At 47.5% G+C, this 17,495-nt stretch overlaps 1 protein-coding gene across 6 annotated transcripts in view; it reads left to right on the top strand.

Annotated features, from left to right (window-relative positions):
- The window catches only part of IKZF1 (IKAROS family zinc finger 1), an 88,991-nt gene extending 76,198 nt beyond the window's left edge, over positions 1 to 12,793 (top strand). For 2 of the 6 annotated variants that reach the window (XM_030871337.2, XM_030871334.2), the window contains 3 exons: positions 1,877 to 2,002; positions 4,784 to 4,918; positions 11,949 to 12,793. In XM_030871337.2, the coding sequence (XP_030727197.1) occupies positions 1,877 to 2,002; positions 4,784 to 4,918; positions 11,949 to 12,658 (971 nt within the window). In that variant the 3' untranslated portion in view covers positions 12,659 to 12,793. The remainder of the gene's footprint in view (positions 1 to 1,876; positions 2,003 to 4,783; positions 4,919 to 11,948) is intronic. The other 4 variants (XM_030871339.2, XM_030871336.2, XM_030871338.2 and 1 more) reach the window with 3 other exon arrangements.
- Positions 12,794 to 17,495: the final 4,702 nt, after the last annotated feature.

Raw genomic sequence — 17,495 nt, 5'->3', positions numbered from 1 at the left:
GGAAAGTGCCACAGACACACAACTCCTGCAAAAAAAGAAAAAAAGACAATGACTTAGGTTCTACAAGATGATTTCACTAGAATGAAGTGAGGACTTCAGCCTTTGTCTGCAAACTCAGATATGGTCACGTTCTAGTCCGTTGTGAAATGGCCACACCCCCATTCCACTAAAAACCACCATCCACCTGGTAGCTTTCCCTGGCAACAGGTGGTGGCCTGAGGTTCCGGCTATAGGATTTGTCCCGTACTGATAAGAGGGGCTTGGGTAGTCTGGAAGGGTGAGGAGGGGTTCCCCTCCCTTCTTCTCTGCTTTCGTTGGAAATTGCAAGCTTGGCTAGAGACCTTCTTTCCTGCAGAACAGTGGACTACACTTCAAGATATACTTTCGTTCAGTTGCTTTCATGAACTTCTTATGTTCCAGAGTTAAAATCAATCATATACGCAGACAGAAATGGGTATTCAGACACCAGGCCATATGTATGGAAATTTGCTAAAGCTGTAACTTTTCCAGGAAGAGACATTGAGTGGGTTATCTATATTCTATGAGTTTCTAAAGGCCATACTCAATAAAACGTGCGGTTTTAGCAACATTGTCTACATCAATGTTGTTTCTCTGATGTTAGGGATACAACACTTTCTCCAGATAATAAAAGCTCCCTTTTCCCTCCAGTAAATGTTCCAGAAGTCAAATTTTGGTTTTCGTCTAGTCTTCTTAAACCATAGTTTCTGTTCACCTAAGGAAGAGATTTAACCAATACAAGATTTGGTTAAGCCGTTTCACCAAACAGTCCTATTTGGATGGCATCGATTTTGACATAATACTCTCAAATATGTGAAATCTAACAATATGAGAAGGAACTAAAAGGTTCTGGCTTTAGGATGGAAATTTGTATTGTATAAATAATAGAAGATCCTTTATCCATTTTATCTCCTAAAATGCTATTAAAATCTTTAAACTTAGGCATGATATGAACTTGTGCTAGTCTTCTTTTCCTAAAATACCACTCAATAAAATTCAGGAAGAACTAAACTCTGTATAGAAGTGCACTGCTCAATACAGTAGCCATGAGCCATATGTGGTGTATAAATTTTAATTAGTTAAACAAAATTCAAACTTCTGTTCTTAGTGGCGTGAGCCATACTTCGAATGCTCAGTGGACACGCGTGGCTGGTGGCTGCCATATTGGAAAGAACAGGTGGAGAACATTTCCTTCTTCATAGTAAATTCTGTGGGACAGGGCTGATCTAGAAGCCATGCCATCCCTAAAGGTCTTTGGGGAGAAAACAGAGCTTTTCCAGGTTAGAACAAGAAAATACATTTTGGAAACAAAATGCTTATTTCATTAAAGTCTATTTATCCACTGTGGTGTCTTACAGACCTCAGGTATTTGTTTAGCACTAGTTTAGGAGTTGAATTCACTTTGGTTGCATCAGACCTGACGCCACTGTCACTCCAGACCTGGCCCACGGTGTGGCCATGGACAAGAGGCCAACTTTGGAGCTGAGTCTGTATCTTATCCAGCCAGCTCAGGCCTTCCTCACATCTCTGCCCTGTTGTCGGGCATCCCTGTTATAACACTGCAGTGGTTTGTTTCTTCCAGTTAAAGTTCAGACTTTGTGATTTAAGTAGAAGAGAATTTGTTAGGCAGTGAGCAAGTTAAAATGATAAAAAGGTAACAGGAGTTCTTGGTACAATCAGGAAACCCCTGGGCATTCACATCTTTAAATTCAGTCAACTCGACGGAGCCCATAATGCTTTTAGCTCTCAAGAGCAGAGTTTTTTTTGCCTTTTTGGTAAAAAGTGTATTGCATGCCTTCCCATGACACGTACGGCCGCTATTTAATCGGGGTCTTGAACTCCATTGTGTCTCCTGCAGTTGGTAAGCCTCACAAATGTGGATATTGTGGCCGAAGCTATAAACAGCGAAGCTCTTTAGAGGAACACAAAGAGCGCTGCCACAACTACTTGCAAAGCATGGGCCTTCCAGGCACACTGTACCCAGGTAAGCGCCGAGGGCACAGGCTGCCTGGCCTTGGCTCCCCCTCCCTCCCCAGCTGGGGGGAAGGAGGGCCCCCTGCCCGCTGGGATGCAGCTGGACCAGAGCACAGGCCCGGGAGCCACCACGGCTGGGATGGAGGGATGTTTTTGGCCGCTGAACTCTCACTAGGAGTGCCCTGTGCTTCCCAGCTTTCCAAGACCTCCTCTTACCAGGGAGCACGTGACCTTGAAACCCCTTCCTCTCGAAGTCTGGGGAAGCTTCTAAGATTGTAGTGACCCTTGAAAGTCTGGGTTTTTTTCTTTTCTTTCTGGTTTTTGGTGTATTTTTTTTTTTTAACCTGGAGTATCAATTGCTTCTTTGTGCTTAGTCATCAAAATAAGATGTGAAATCTGGTTTTAAAAATGATTTTTTCGTGAAGTGGATCAAATAAGAGCTTTCAGGCCATGTTTTCATTCATCAGTGTTGGCACCTGCCTGGAACGTGGGATGATTGGAAGACCCTGACTGTCTGTAGTCTTGCAGCTGTCACAGGTTTCAAGGGAAGCTTGCTTTTTTTCCTCATGTGCTCTGATGCTTCGCTGTGTATTGCATCTCGAGATAACATTTGGCTCTGATCTGAGATAACGTAAAGTGAAAGACGTAAACAGAGAGAGTGTGGATCCATTTAGTCCTAAGATGCAGATTGATTTCCTTTGGTGATCAGATGGTTTGGGATTCTTCATGATGGCTTTCTGTGCTGTACTCAGATGAGACGGCTTCTCCTGTGGAGTTAGTGCTGGTTGAGGGTCCATAAAAGCCAGTGGAATTCGTGCAAGGCTACACCGGGTCTCGGGCAGGCAGTGGGTGGGGGTCTCGCTGTGCTGGGCTGGTTGACCTGTGCCCTCTGTGCATTTCTCATGACCCATCCCTCCCGGGACCCCCAGGACCAGCCCCCATGAGCACTCAGATGGGCCCTTAAGCAGGCTCACCCCTCCCCATCCCCTTAGGTTGGCGCCATTCTTTGGGCTTTAGGTATAGACAAAGCCTAGCTTATGAGATGTAGCGAAGATTTGATTTTTCTGAATATGATTTTATTTAGGAAAAGGCTTTTTGGTCATCTGTCATAATTTCCTAATGTCTTTGTGGAAAACATGAGGTTCCCTTGAGCCTTAGGTGCACAGATTGTGTTACAAGCTTAGAGAGAAATGAATCAAATGGCAGAAGAGTCAGTGGTCTGGGAGCCCTGGGCTCGTGGCCCCTCACTGTGCTGTCTCTGAGGGTCTCAGGAGGCCCCATGGCCTGGCAGAGAGGAAACCCAGCTCGAGGTGCTGTAGACGCCCTGGACAGGCCACAGGCCCGGCTTTGCAGAGAAGGATGGATACACCGGGAAGCATATCAGCTTGATAGATCAAAAATACTACCAGTGCAATTGAATTCTACAGATTTTATGGGTACCCCTCGTATAAATCAGGGTGTGGGCTGTTACGTTTGTCCATTTAATAAGAAACCCACATTTCCAAGGCTAAAAAATTAAATTTACCAGCGATAATAACCAATTTGAAATATATTTTTTCAAAGTGGCGTTCATCGTGAAGCAATGAAGACATAAAATGCTTAGAAATAATCTTAGCAGGTCATGTGCAGTCCATGATGAAGAAAGCTAGCAAACAATACTGGGGCCAGAAAACATGGAGGAGTCACAGGGAGAGAGGCCTGGACACTGCACGTGTGTCCTCTGGGATCACAGCATGGTTTTAGCATGAAATTGGTTTGTCAATCTTATTGGAATGTTATAAAGTGTATCTGGAAAAGCAAATGAGGGAAATGGCATTTTTTTAAAAAGAAGAGTAATGTCTAATGCTGTATTCAAACGTAGCTGTCATCTGGACCTCTTTGAAGAATGGACAGACAAATCCATAATAGAAATGAGTAAAACTTCCAGAGACCCTGTGATCAATCAGCCCGTCCCATCTGAAAAAGGAAGAAGCACAGAGCAGTGGAATTTCAGTGGACTTTTCAGAATCGGTGTGGGAAGAATTGATTAGCCATTTGGAAGATAATCAGTTTGCATTTTTAGCTTCTCATAGCTTAGGAGAAATTGCAGGGGGATGAAAGAGCGATATTTCCAAAAATCCAACCATAAAAACTAGAACACGGATGGTTACGCAGGATACAAAGCTGTGTCTTCAATTATGGAAAGAAAGGGATGACATAGAAAAGCACAGGTTGGCTAGAAACACTTCCTAGATCAACATTCACCTCCACAATTTCTAGATTTCTTACGGTGCATGTTTTTTTGATTTTCCGGTTTGCTGTGTTCAGGGTCCAAGAGCTCTGAGTTCATTCCCATGTTGCCAGGATTGGCTGCAGCATCTCTGTGGCCAGCTTTCTCCTGCACCTCTGTCCACTGTGGCAGAGTCCGAGCCTTGGATCATTTCTAGCTGAGAGTTCTTTGACTCTCAGGAGGGCTGCTGTCAGGATTGACTGAATTAGTGGATTGGGGTGTATTTGAAAAGTTAAGAGGACTTGTCAAAGGGACACAATTACTTAATCACAATCCGGCTTCTAGGGACAGTGGTGGTGCTTATTCTCTGGTCTTGGGGGATAAGGCAGGTGTCATTAGCAGGTGGCTCTGGTCAGCCTCCATCTGGCTGGCAGGGTTGCTAGGAAGATTAGAAATAATCTCCGGGAAGATCCTGGCTCTTGTAGGCGCTTAACACATGTCATATTTAACACTGATGATGAGACTGAATCCTTTCACCGTAAGTGTTTCTAAACTGGTCTTTCTAACTGTCTTTGACTTTAGTCATTAAAGAAGAAACTAATCACAGTGAAATGGCAGAAGACCTGTGCAAGATGGGATCGGAGCGCTCGCTCGTGCTGGACAGACTAGCAAGTAACGTCGCCAAACGTAAGAGCTCTATGCCTCAGAAATTTGTTGGTAAGAGTTAAACGTTTCCTGTCTCTTAAAAGAACAACCACGCGGGTGCTTTAGATGGTGATTAGTTGAGGGTAGAAGAAAGGAAAACATATCTCATTTTTTAAAAAGCAAACATTGGCAAACTTAACATTTCTCAAATATCTCGGAATGGTTTTCCAATAGGCTTCTTAAAAATAATAGACCTTCTCCCAGGAGTTGTCCTTAGAGGTGGTTCTGCAGCTTCTGGGGCACTCGGTGAGATCTGCCCGTGGGCGCTCTGTGTCCTTTGGGGGTGGCCTGTCAGTGAGCACAGGGCAGCGGGGGCATGGCCTGGAGAGCAGCCTCTCTGAGCCTCAGGTGCTCATTTTTCAGAAGAAGCTCATAATACTCCCCACATGGGCTACTTTGAAGGCTAAAAGGGCAGAATTGCAGGGCAACTGGCCTGTGAGGTGCCCAGCAAGGAGATACCGCTGACTCTACCTGTGCCAGGTGCTTTCAGGGTGGGACAGCCCTTCCTCTAGGAGGTTATTGCCAATGTAGCCATCATCCAGCCCAGACCCTGGGAGTTCAAGAAGGATGACACCTGGGCAGGAGGGAGGGGCGAAGGGCTCTGGGCTGGGGACCCAGCCTGAGGGTGTGAGTTCACAGCCACACTGTCACCTTCGCAAAATTAGTCAAACTCTCCAGCCTTGGTTCCACTCTTTACGTATATCACGGGGTTTTATGAACCTAGATTAGCACCAAGGAAGTGACAACATTTAGAAGCCCTCAGTGTGAAGATAATATCATGAAGATAATGTAGAAGGAGGAACATAGAGGAGAGGGTCACGTCCAGGGAAGAGGACCGGGGTGGGGAGGGTCATGTCCAGGGAAGAGGATTGGGGGGAGAGGGTCACGTCCAGGGAGGAGGACCAGGGGGGAGGGTCATGTCCAGGGAGGAGGACCAGGGGGAAGGGTCATGTCCAGGGAGGAGGACCAGAGGGGAGGGTCACATCCAAGGAGGACTACCAGGGGGGAGGGTCACGTCCAGGGAGGATGACCAGGGGGGAGGGTCATGTCCAAGGAGGACTACCAGGGGGGAGGGTCACGTCCAGGGAGGACTAGCAGGAGGGAGGGTCACGTCCAGGGAAGAGGATCAGTAAAAGCTTGTGAAGCTGACAGTGACCTGTCACTGGGAGGGAGGAAGAGGATTTCAACACATTTTTGACAGTGGAAGAATGGAGGAGGGTTCTAGGCAGATGGATACAAATACAGAGAAATGATGATGCCGTTTGGGAGCTGGAGCGGGACGTGTGGACACGTCTGACAAGCAGAGCGCATCCCAGGGTGACCCACGGATCCTCAGGGGAGCCATAATAGTAAAGCCTGAGTCAGCTCTGGCCACAGGTGAATGGCCTTGGAATGCCAAGGTGAGAAAGGTAGCCTCAATGCAGTAGGCAGAAGAAAGCATTGGCATGTTTTTGATTGGAGCCACATCTTGGAAAATAGAGAGCTCGAGTGCCAAAGACTGACTGGAAATGCGAGGACGGTGGGGCTGTGGTGGAGGGAGGGAGGTATGGGGGCCGTGCCGGGACTGGGGGATGGAAGTTATGAGTCATGGGGACCCATGTGCCATTGACAGGTTCTGGGAAAAGATAGAGTCTGGGTCTGAGCTGCTCGTTTTCAAGGGCTTTCTGAGTGACGCCCTGTGGGAGCCTGGGAAATGTGTGTTGGGAGAGGGCGTGGGTCCAGCACGGGGTTAGTGGTCAGTGAGGGCTGGGGCAGCTGCTTTCCTGCAGGAGGTGGGCAGGACCAACAGAAGGCCAAGTTCTTGGGCTCCATCCTGTCTCTGACACTTAAAACAGGCTTCATTTTGATCGGAGGCCGGGTGTTGGGAGGGGTGGGGGGAGGAAGGATTCAGTTAAAAAACACTTTTGCAAACCACCGGCTGGAGACGTGGTCTGGGGAGTCGCCCACACAAACCTGAGCCTTTAGACTGTTGGGCGGGGGGGAGGCCTCACGTTTCCTGTGCAGAGTGGGAGTGACGTGACGTGGAGGACCAAGTGCTGCGGGTGGGATTTCAGGTAGCACCGGGTGGAGGCGAGCCTGGGGCCCCTCAGCTCCTCCCTGGAGGCCTTGTGTGGAGGGGGCTTGGGGGCCGGTGACCAGGAGAGATAGAGCAGTACGTGTGCCCGAGGATTGTTGACAGTCACGGGCCCTGGGGAGCTGGGTACCACTTCCTCCTTCAGGTGAGGAAAGTGAGGGATACCAAGGGCTTTATAAATGGGCATTTCAGCCCCTGCAGCTTATGGAGACTTCAAATAACTATCTGTGAAACTCCGCAGTAGCCACCGCGGGTGAGACCACAATTTAGGTGTTGTATTGAGATTTAGATGCTGTTTATAAATAAATAAATAAATAAACAAACAAACAAACAAAACCAGAACCCGTCTGTCTGGTCAAGCAAAGCTAAGGTAAAAAGGAGTCACTGGGGAGAGGTGGACAGCACAGGAGAAGTGGCAGGGTCCCGGGGGGAACGACAGTAGACAGTAGGACAAGGATGGCAGAGTGGAGATTGGAAAAAAGGGCTCAGAACTGGCTGTGTGTTCTGTTAGGTGTTTGCCCAAGAGTTTGGTGATTGGCAGTTTATTTCTAAACTAATGCCTCTTCTTGCCCCCAGATGACTACCTTACCCTCATGTCAACTTGATGGGGTTTTCATCAACCACTCCTAACCTGTGGTTTCTCCATCTCTAAAATTAAAAAGGAGATGGACCTCTAACCTCTAGAAGTGGTCTATCTTGTATACAAATTCAGAAAGAGTGTGTAGGAATGCAGCTGTAACCGTACAAGCTGGCAGGGTATTGGTGGGATTGAAAGAGCTCTGAGTTTGAACTCAAGAGAGGCTCAGACCCAGCCCTTCTACTACTATTTCTATTTATTTAGAGTGATCTCTTAATTGATTGGACTTTACATGCCACTCTTTTCAAGAAGCTTCTGTAGGTGTTCTGTTTTCATAATTGCTTTGTGTTTGAGGAGGTCTGCCTGCTGCCTTTCTACCTGAAGAGCATTCTGACAAGTATGTGATGTTGTTCACTCTTTTTTTTCCCCTGGGAACTTTTTAGATCTTGCCATCATGACTGAAGGCAAGATTTTCATTTTCTCTCTGAATGCCTGAAGAGTTTTTTCTTTAACCTAAAAGTTAAATACCCTAACTGGGATGTGTCTTGGTGTTTTTGCATTCTGAATAAAAATTTCCTGACATTTTAATCTGGGGATTCCCTTCTTTTCTCTTTTATTTCTTGGAAATTCTCTTTTTTATAAATATATATTTTGTTTCATCTGCTGTGATCTCTATTCAGAGATACCAGATGTCCTTATGTTGGAGAGTTTGTCTTCCATATCTGTTAGCATTTCTCTAAGTTTATTTTTTTGGCTTTTTCACATTTATTCACTGTTATTATCTTGTGTTTTTCCTCTATGTTAGTAATTCCATTTTTAGGAGTTTATGTTCTATTACTTGATGTTTCTAATCCATGTGTTAATTCTGTAATAATACTGTTTGGACCTCATTTTGTTTCCTGAGATCGAAAATCTCTGTTTTCATCTTATTCTGTTGTTTTAGCCTGCCATGTTTCAGTATCTTTTTTAATTGAATCTGTGTCACAAAGCAATTATGAAACATTACTTCTCTTCCTTGAATTAAGCTTTTCCCTAGGATGGGCTTAGTGGTCTGTGTTTCACTTCCTTTCTTCCCTTGTCTTGCTAGAAAATATCTTCACAGCAACCATGACCTTTTCTTTTCATCTTGCTTATTCAGCTTGGGCTGATAGAGTTTGATTGACATGTCTACATTCTTCCTATTGTATCTGAGATTTTTTTTTTTCTTGTGAGAGCTATTGACTTTTCTCAATACTGAAAGAATGCCAAGGATGGGGTTGGGAGAGTTCAGGTGAGGCGAAGTGCAGCCTTTGTTAAAAGAGTTCCTCTCCACCCTCTGTCCCTCGTTCTGAGACCTGGTTAAATGCCCTAAACCAGTTATCACTGTACTGTACCTGGTTGGGGAGTATTTCCCACAGGGGCCTGCTCTGGTCCTTTGGGCTATTTCCTCCCAGTGTACAGCATTGAGGACTTAACTCCTATCTCCCATCCAGAGAACCAGTCTCACTGCTCACTTGGCCAGGGTCACCTGGTCTCATTAGCAGAGGTTTTAACTGCTTTTTGATCATAAGTGGAAAAAGACACCTATTTGAATTGATTCTCTATGGATATGAGGATATTAGGGAAAATGCTGAAGATTTTGTTGATTCATACTTAAGGTTTTTGTAAGTGAGATCAACGGGCAAGCTTTGCCATGTATCTCATGCCAGAATTTTCTTTCCTTGGTCCTTGATTTTTTATAAACATGTATTTCATTAGACTATGTACCTTTCTTTAGCATATTGCCAAAGTGAACGTTGTGGGATTTTCTCACTTTGTGGAATATTAGGGAAGAGAAATTCTGTGGGTGGTTTTAATATGCCACGTGAGTCTGAAATCTATGTTGTTGTTGTTTATTTCCTACCTCCTTTTGTTGTTGATTCCCAGTTTTAAAACCAACAGATTTCAGTGGTTGCTTAGGAAACCACAGAACCATGACTTTGGGAGAAACAGGATGATTAGGTGGGAAAGCACAATTTTGGTGGAGCTGTAAGCACTTCTATATGTATCAGAATTGTCTGTGAAGTCCACTCCCCTCCCCTCCCTGCTGGGGTTTGGTGGAGAGACAGACTGAGATACCAGCCAGAAGGGACTCCTTCTCCTCTGAGGTTAATGTAACCAGACACTTGGCACCTCGACACAAAAACAGGAAAAAAAAACCCACGTGGTTTCTGTAATGCTACTCAATTACTTCTAACCTTAAATGGGGAGAAACACCACTTCTGTGATCCCTGCCACCCAACTTACGTAGAAATTCCATTCTGTTGCAGTTCTGCAGAGGGCGTGGCAGTCCACTGACAAGTTTCTTTGTGTCATCCAAGGGTCACATTGTACTGTTGTCAGGGCGTGTGTCACTCCTGACCACCAGCAGATTTGAATGAATGAGAGCCAGGCCGCTGTATGATACACATCCCTAACAAAGCAAGAAGTGGGACCTAGTGATGCTTTCTCGTATGATGGGGCATACTCCTGGACAGTTATCAAAGGTTACGGACATTTTTGAGGATTATTAATAAGTCTACGAACTGTGGAGCAATTTTTCCTTTCGTTGCTAAGAACTAGCTGCAGACCGTGCTGTCAGGTTTCAGTGTGGGAGGTGTGGGGGTCCTTGCTGTCACCAGCCGCTCCAGCCACCATCAGCTGTAACCTGGACCCTTAGGCAGCCGGAAGGCATTCCTCACCTTTGCCTCCCGCCAGTGACCGAGAAGGGTGCTTCCTTCCTTCGGACCTTTCTGTCTTCCTTCAGACACAGTCTCTGCAGGGTTTACCCAGCCTACTGATCCGCCCAGGGCTCTGGCCACCTTCACCCATCCCTTCAAGGCTCCAGTCTCCCTCTCCTCTCCGTCCTCTTGCTTCTCCTGTGTGGGACACACTTCACGGTCTGCAGCCAGCTCTTAGCAACAGAAGGATAAACTGCTCCATACTTCCTAGACTTATTATTAATCCTTAAAAAAATCTGTGACCATTGATAAGTGGCAGGAATATGCCTCATCATACTAGAAAGCTTCATTAGGTCCCCGTAGCAAACCTTCCTTTCCTTTCATGCGACTTCTCAGACAGGGATGCACTGCATGTTATCATGTGTTAATGTCTGTCTCCCCTGTGGGCTGCTGAGAATGGGGACCACTGTTGCTTGTTGGCCATTCCGTCCCTCCTGTCTGCTTCAGGGTGGACGCTTGGTGGAGATTTGGTGCGAGAAGGAAAGAAGCAGAGCGAGGGGTGAAACGTAAACAATTCAGACCTGCCTGTGGATGGCCTCTCGTCCTGTGACTTATTAACTAACCACCGCTGAAAGTCCAGTGAATCAATAGCCCTGACCATGAGGACAGACAGTTCATTAATGAATTTGCTAATGAAGCCATGGTTTCCTACTGAGCTTAGAACCAGTATATCGGGAAGGTGTATCTTCAAGTATATTCATTTTATTTCATTGTGAAAATTTATACTCGAAAGTTAATTACAAGAAGTCAAATCTTTTCTCAAATTTCCCCTTTCCAGGGGAAGCGAGCTCGCCGCCTTCTACAAACCGTGATATTAGACCTTAAGTTTCTTGAGGCTAAGCTTGCTGACAAGTCCTTGACAACAATTCTCGGCCATCGTTCATGTTCAGTAATTGTTTGAAAGGACAAGTAAACGTAACCCCTGGAGCCTCCTTGCTTTGCTCCCGGCTCTCCACCACGTGACTCTGCAGCACAGGCTCAGTGCTGCTAAGGGCTGGGAGGCGAGAGTGGAATTGGAGGCCAGGCAGGATGTGGAGGCCGGCGCGTCCGATGATGCTTTTCACTCTCACGCAAGTCAGAGCCAGCTTTGTGCTACTGACAAGACTGATACCATTTCACTATAAAGAATATACAGTTTTCGTATTTTTGATTAAGCCTTATTCTAGCGTATTAAAGATGGGAATTTAAAACATACGAGATAATATTATTTTAAATAAGTACGTCACACATTGTTGAAATCATATAATTATGTTTTAATTAAATAAATTTGATAAATTAAGCAGTCATTGTAAATTTCTTACAACAGTATATTGAAAATACATCATTTAAATATTAATGTTAAATATAAAAATGTTTATAACATCCGGCGTAAAAGACACAAGTATTGGTTTCATCCGTTTGAATATATGCTGTTTAAATCGGCACACCATCCTTATTTCCCCGATTCATTTATTGATCTGTCCAGACAAATTGGTTTTAAACGCCGACCCCGGGCAGAGCCCCGTGCCAGGTGCCCGGCAGGCAGAGATGTGTCAGCTCTCCCCCATGTTGGAGGTGCTCCCGAGGTCGGTGCCCTGCAGGTGTAGTTGTCAGCTCTTGCCGCCGGGTGCAGAGGTAACCTGGGCCTCTCTGACTGTCCCCCGCTTCCCACAGGGGACAAGTGCCTGTCGGACCTGCCCTACGACGGCAGCGCCAGCTACGAGAAGGAGAACGAGATGATGCAGACGCACGTGATGGACCAGGCCATCAACAACGCCATCAGCTACCTGGGGGCCGAGTCCCTGCGCCCCCTGGTGCAGACGCCCCCGGGCAGCTCCGACGTGGTCCCGGTGCTCAGCCCCATGTACCACCTCCACAAGCCCCACGCCGAGGGCCCCGCGCGCTCCAACCACTCGGCCCAGGACGGCGCCGTGGAGAACCTGCTGCTGCTCTCCAAGGCCAAGTCCGCGTCCTCCGAGCGCGAGGCGTCGCCGAGCAACAGCTGCCAGGACTCCACGGACACCGAGAGCAACACGGAGGAGCAGCGGGGCGGCCTCATCTACCTGACCAACCACTTCACCCCTCACGCGCGCAACGGCCTGTCCATCAAGGAGGAGCACGCGGCCTACGACGTGCTGCGCGCCGCCTCCGAGGGCCCCGCGGACGCGCTGCGCGTGATCGGCACGAGCGGGGAGCCCCTCAAGGTGTACAGGTGCGAACACTGTCGCGTGCTCTTCCTGGACCACGTCATGTACACCATCCACATGGGCTGCCACGGCTTCCGAGATCCCTTCGAGTGCAACATGTGCGGCTACCACAGCCAGGACCGCTACGAGTTCTCGTCCCACATCACACGGGGGGAGCACCGCTTCCACATGAGCTAAAGCACCCCCCCACCCCCACCCGCGGACCGCGCCCCGCCCCCAGGAAGAGCATCCAGGACCCGCGCCAGCCCCTGCGCGGGCAGCCGGGATGGACCGACTGCTGTGCTTTGACCTCTAGGTCGTGTTTCGTTTTGTTCTGAGTTGGTTTGCTTTTGAAAACAAGAAGTTTTTCTTGTTAGATGCAGGGTTCCATTTGGAGCCCCCGAAATGCTCTCTTACTAGACAATTCTGTAGACCGCTGGCTGAAATCCCCTCCCCTGTTGCTCCCTAGAAATTGCTGTCCTCCAAATGATGGGTCATGTTCGGAGAGAATTTTATAAAAACAGGCGGAAGCCCGGGAAGGAATGAGCCGGTTCCGTGCTAAGCATGGGATTCACGCCCCAGATGGGGTTTCCGAGGTCCCAGGAGCCGTGTGCGCAGCCCCTGAGCTGCGGTCGTGAGCCGACCCTGGGGGTGAGTGCCCCTACAGCAGGGCCGGAAGCTGCGTGTGCATCCAGGGAAGACAGGCCACAGGTTCTAAACAGAGATATGATTCTAAGTCAAATTCTGCACGTTGTTGGAGACGAGTGACCATTGGGCAGAGGGAGCAAGGGGTTGCACAGCCTTTGGACTCATTCTCGATTTCCAGACCGTGAGGTTGCTCAGCTCACAGCTAAGCCTTCCCAGGCCTGTTGTCACGTGGGATGAACTCCTGTTCCCCTGGGGCACCTGGGACTACTGTCCTCTGCTCCGTCATATCAGTACTTTTAAGGGCCCCCCCCTCAAAACCTATCACTACATTTTTAACACCGGTCCTGAAATTAGAACCTTAATTCCTTTTGAAATTTTCAGGTAATAAAATCCCCCAGAAACCAAAATTTTATTCTAAATTCCACACTCATTTCTTTGGTTCTGTCCTCCTTCCCTGCTGGGTTCTACCTATGACCAGAAGGCTATTTTCCCTGCAGAAGGCCCATCCTAGACCTCAGTTAAGGTTTTGTTTGCAGCCCCAGGCCTGGATTTCTTACCGTCAGTACATTTCTTACCCTGCTCGCTGTGTATATTATTCTCATTTTTAAATCCGTAAAAGAAGGATTCAGAATGACCCTTCATTTTTAGGTCAAGGAAGTTTGACAGGTGAAGTCCGGGAAACGCTTCTTACACACAGCACCTATTTGTTTGAAACTAAACTTTCCAACCATCTGAAACTCTCTCCTGTAAGGACAGCACCCTGCATCCACGTAGGCAGGACGCACCCGTCTGACTCGGGACCATCTCGTGACCAGAACTCGAAGTCCAACAGGACAGAGGCAGGTGGCCCCAGAGGTGCTCTCTGAAGCTCCACGAAGGTGTCCGTGGGTTCTCATCCCAACCAGGAAGGTAATTCTGTCATTAAGGACATTCATCTCCACCATCTAGCAGGAAGGGCATACAGTTTCAAATGTTTCCAGTATTTGTCGTCACCAAAAATGTCCAAGGTGACCATGAAGAAACAGGAAAAATTGTGCACAAGCACCTCTGCATGTCATCTAAATCCAGAGTTCTTGGGCTCAGCTCTCTTGACATCTGAGGCTGGATACTCTGTTGCAGGGGATTCCCCTGGGCATCATAGGCTAACAGCATCCCTGGTCACTACCCGATAGATGCCAGTAAGACCCCGAGTTGACTACCAAAAATGTTCCCTGGGAACAAGAGTTGCCCCTAGCGGAGAACACTGCTCTAAGCAAATTCTGAACCAGTCAAGGGTCTGGAGGCCTTCCAAAGGGTCTGGAAGGGTCTAGAAGCCCTGCAAGAATGTTTCCCGTCAGCAGGCTGGAGCCTGACTCCTGTTCCTTTGGATTCATTATAAATTCTATCAATGAAGTATCCCTCTTCAGTCTTCAGAAACATACCCTCTCAGGTGCATTTGAGTTTTCTGGAAAGGATGGCGTCCCAGCATCCTTGAGGCATGGGGTTCTTTGCTTACAGAACCGTTTGACATTTTGAACCTGGAAATAGACAAAGTTGTAATAATTTGGGCAGTGACACACTGATGCACTGGGTGAAGGGGCAGAGGGAGGCTCTGGGCTGTGGACAGTGTTAGTTCCATTTGCAGTTACAGAGAAAGACCCACCTCATCCCCAAGAACATATATATTCAAGGTGAGAGACTGCTTAGATTTCCAGTTTGGAGGCCAAGTTCACCTGCCCTGTCCTTTCCCAGACAGCTCCACAGGGTCCATTGGCTGAACGGAGTTATTTTTCCCTGTGACTTCAGACAGAGCTGGACCCACCACTGTAAATAGTGGCTACAGGAGTTCTTTTCTCCAGGGCTTTCCCCTCCCTGTCTCTGCCTTTTATAGCCAATATAACTGTTTATTTACACACCTTTTGTTGTGGTTTTCTATTGTAACACCATTTTTCTTTCAAACTATTGTATTTAAAGTAAGTTTCATATAATGTCAACAAGTAATTAAATTATGTTTGAAAAGCGGCCATGTTCTGTACCGAAAGCTGTTAACGTTTTCCTCCTAGCTGGTAAAAGTAGGATTTTGCATGATCTCACTCCCTTTTGTTCTGTGGTTTGTTCTGCTGTTTGATGGTGTGAGTGTGTGTCTTGGGGACTGTCATGGATGCACTAGGTTTCATGCATTCTCGTTTCGTTGAAAATAAATATCAACCAAAGGAGGGTCGCCAGTAGCAGGTGGATTCATTGATCACAACGAGAAATCCCTGCTTGGCGTTCCTGCCACTCCGTGTCACCCAGCTTCCCTCCACGTGAAACACCTGGATGCCCGCTCCTTACCCAGGTCCTCCTGCATCGCGTCCCTTAAAGCATGGGCTTGTCCTAGTAGAAGAGTCACTAAAAGGAATTGTGTTACCATTGCTTTATCGCCCGAGGGCATGTCCCAGCACCCAGCACTTCAGATACCCGCACGTTTCACTTCCAATTCAGAATCAACCGCAGAATGAAATCTTAGAATCTTCACTGAGAAAGACAGCTACCTGTTATGGAGATGTGAGTTCTTTTTCTTTCTTTTCTATTTTTGTGCTTTTTTCTTGTTTTGTTTTGATTGTGACTCTCCATGGTGTCATCTTCTTGCCGAAACAAAAGTGAGATGGAATGAACTGCTGTAGACAAGTCATGAAGCAAATGTATTTCTCTCTCTTGCACTTCTTAAGTTCCAGCAATAATGAAGGGTCACCACTACTCAAAACCCAGATCCCGCTCCTTCAGTCCAGTGTGTGTGTGTGTGTGTGTGTGTGTGTGTGTGTGTGTTTTACTTCAAAATGAACCAAAATTAGAGTTATTTAAGAGATACAGACATCAGAAAAAAAAAAAAAGCGCATAGGCTGTTGGCACCATAGCATTCACTGTGAACCCGTGTAACCAGGTATGAATATGCAATCTTGTTTCCAATCCTTTCTGATATACTTTTTTACAATGTTGTGTGTGATGACTGTTCAGGGTTCAACTTGTTTGTATCTAATGCAGCTTTAGGTGTTCGGCTGCCTTTCTGGCAGTTACGTGTACAGGATTGTAAATGGGAAAATGCAGTTGTATTTCCAATCTGCCTCTATGACGATGTTAAATTATTTCTGTTTTGCTGTGAACAAGGGGTGTACCCCTGGAGGAATAGAGTATCCTTTTGTACACATTTTGAAAAGCTTCCTCTGTAGTGATAGAACAAATAAATGCAACCAGTACTCTGTCTGCCCTATCCTGTGAAGCCCACGCTAGTCTGAGAGAAGGTCCTGCAGAGCTGCTGCCTGCTACAGACCCCCTCCGGGTCGGAGGAGACAGAGGTGGGCTTGGGGGCGGGTACAGTACAAGTTGGAATCATATGTGATCGTCTGCGGACGACGTTCCTGCCAGTGCATCAGTTCACTTCAGCAGACTGACACCCCGCCCCCGCTCTGGGCCTAGCTGTGCTGGGCTTAGGGTACTTGTGGGTTTGAGGGTAGGTAGAAGTCGTGAGCAGCAAGACATACATCCCTGGCTCTTCGTAGAGCAGTGCTTAATGCCGCATGCAGCAGGCCCGTGGCCCGGGGAGCCCAGAGGCAGTGACCGACCGCAGTGACCGCCTGGTGGCACTCTCCCTGCACAGCTGCACACTTAGGGCAGGGGCGCTTCAGCTCTGCTGCAGACCCGCACTGCTGCAGACACTCTCGGTGGTGAAAACCCTCTGGTCCTTTTGGACAACTAGCCAGACATCCTATGGGTTCAGGTCTACTAAACAAGATGAAGTGACTAAGTTTCCATGGTCCAACATTTGACCCAAATGGGGTGAAACTTTCATGAAATCCATAGACTGTACTGTTTCACATCAGGCTCTGGCACCAGGGGCTTTTCGTCAGTGGTGTTGGCAGCATCCTTCAAAGGAAGTTCTCACGGTGAATGCCTCCTTCGGTTACAGCACCGACAGTGCGCGTGAGTTCTGAAAGAGCATGTGGCTTAGAGAGACGTGATGACACACCCATTGCCAGATCCATCCCACCGTTTCACAGCTATGTCCCGTCATTTCTCAGTGATCACAGGTCCAAAAAAGAAAGACGGCTTGCATTAACTCAGAAATGACCTAGGCTCAACCTAAGGAGAAAAAGTGACTCAGAAGTGTGGGGTTAGACCGTGAGAGTGAGGACATGACTGTGTTTGTGTACATCTTACAAAGCCTAACGACTGTGTGTGGAAGGCGTGTGAGGGGAGCAGCTGCCTGCCCTCCTCTCTCCAGCCTCCCTGGTGCCCATCGACCGAGCATGGTGGGTGGGGGCGGTGGCGTCCGTCCTGGATCCCGGGACGTGGCGACGCGTGAGGGTGAGTTTTCAAACACCCCCTTCGAGAGCCACTAGCAAGACGAGACTTCATTCCTTGGTTTTCA

This window comes from Globicephala melas, chromosome 9 (assembly GCF_963455315.2).
Source record: "Globicephala melas chromosome 9, mGloMel1.2, whole genome shotgun sequence".
In the NCBI taxonomy this organism is placed as follows: domain Eukaryota; kingdom Metazoa; phylum Chordata; class Mammalia; order Artiodactyla; family Delphinidae; genus Globicephala; species Globicephala melas.
The sequence above is the reverse complement of the archived record's forward strand: the minus strand, read 5'-3'. Positions and strand labels throughout refer to the sequence as shown.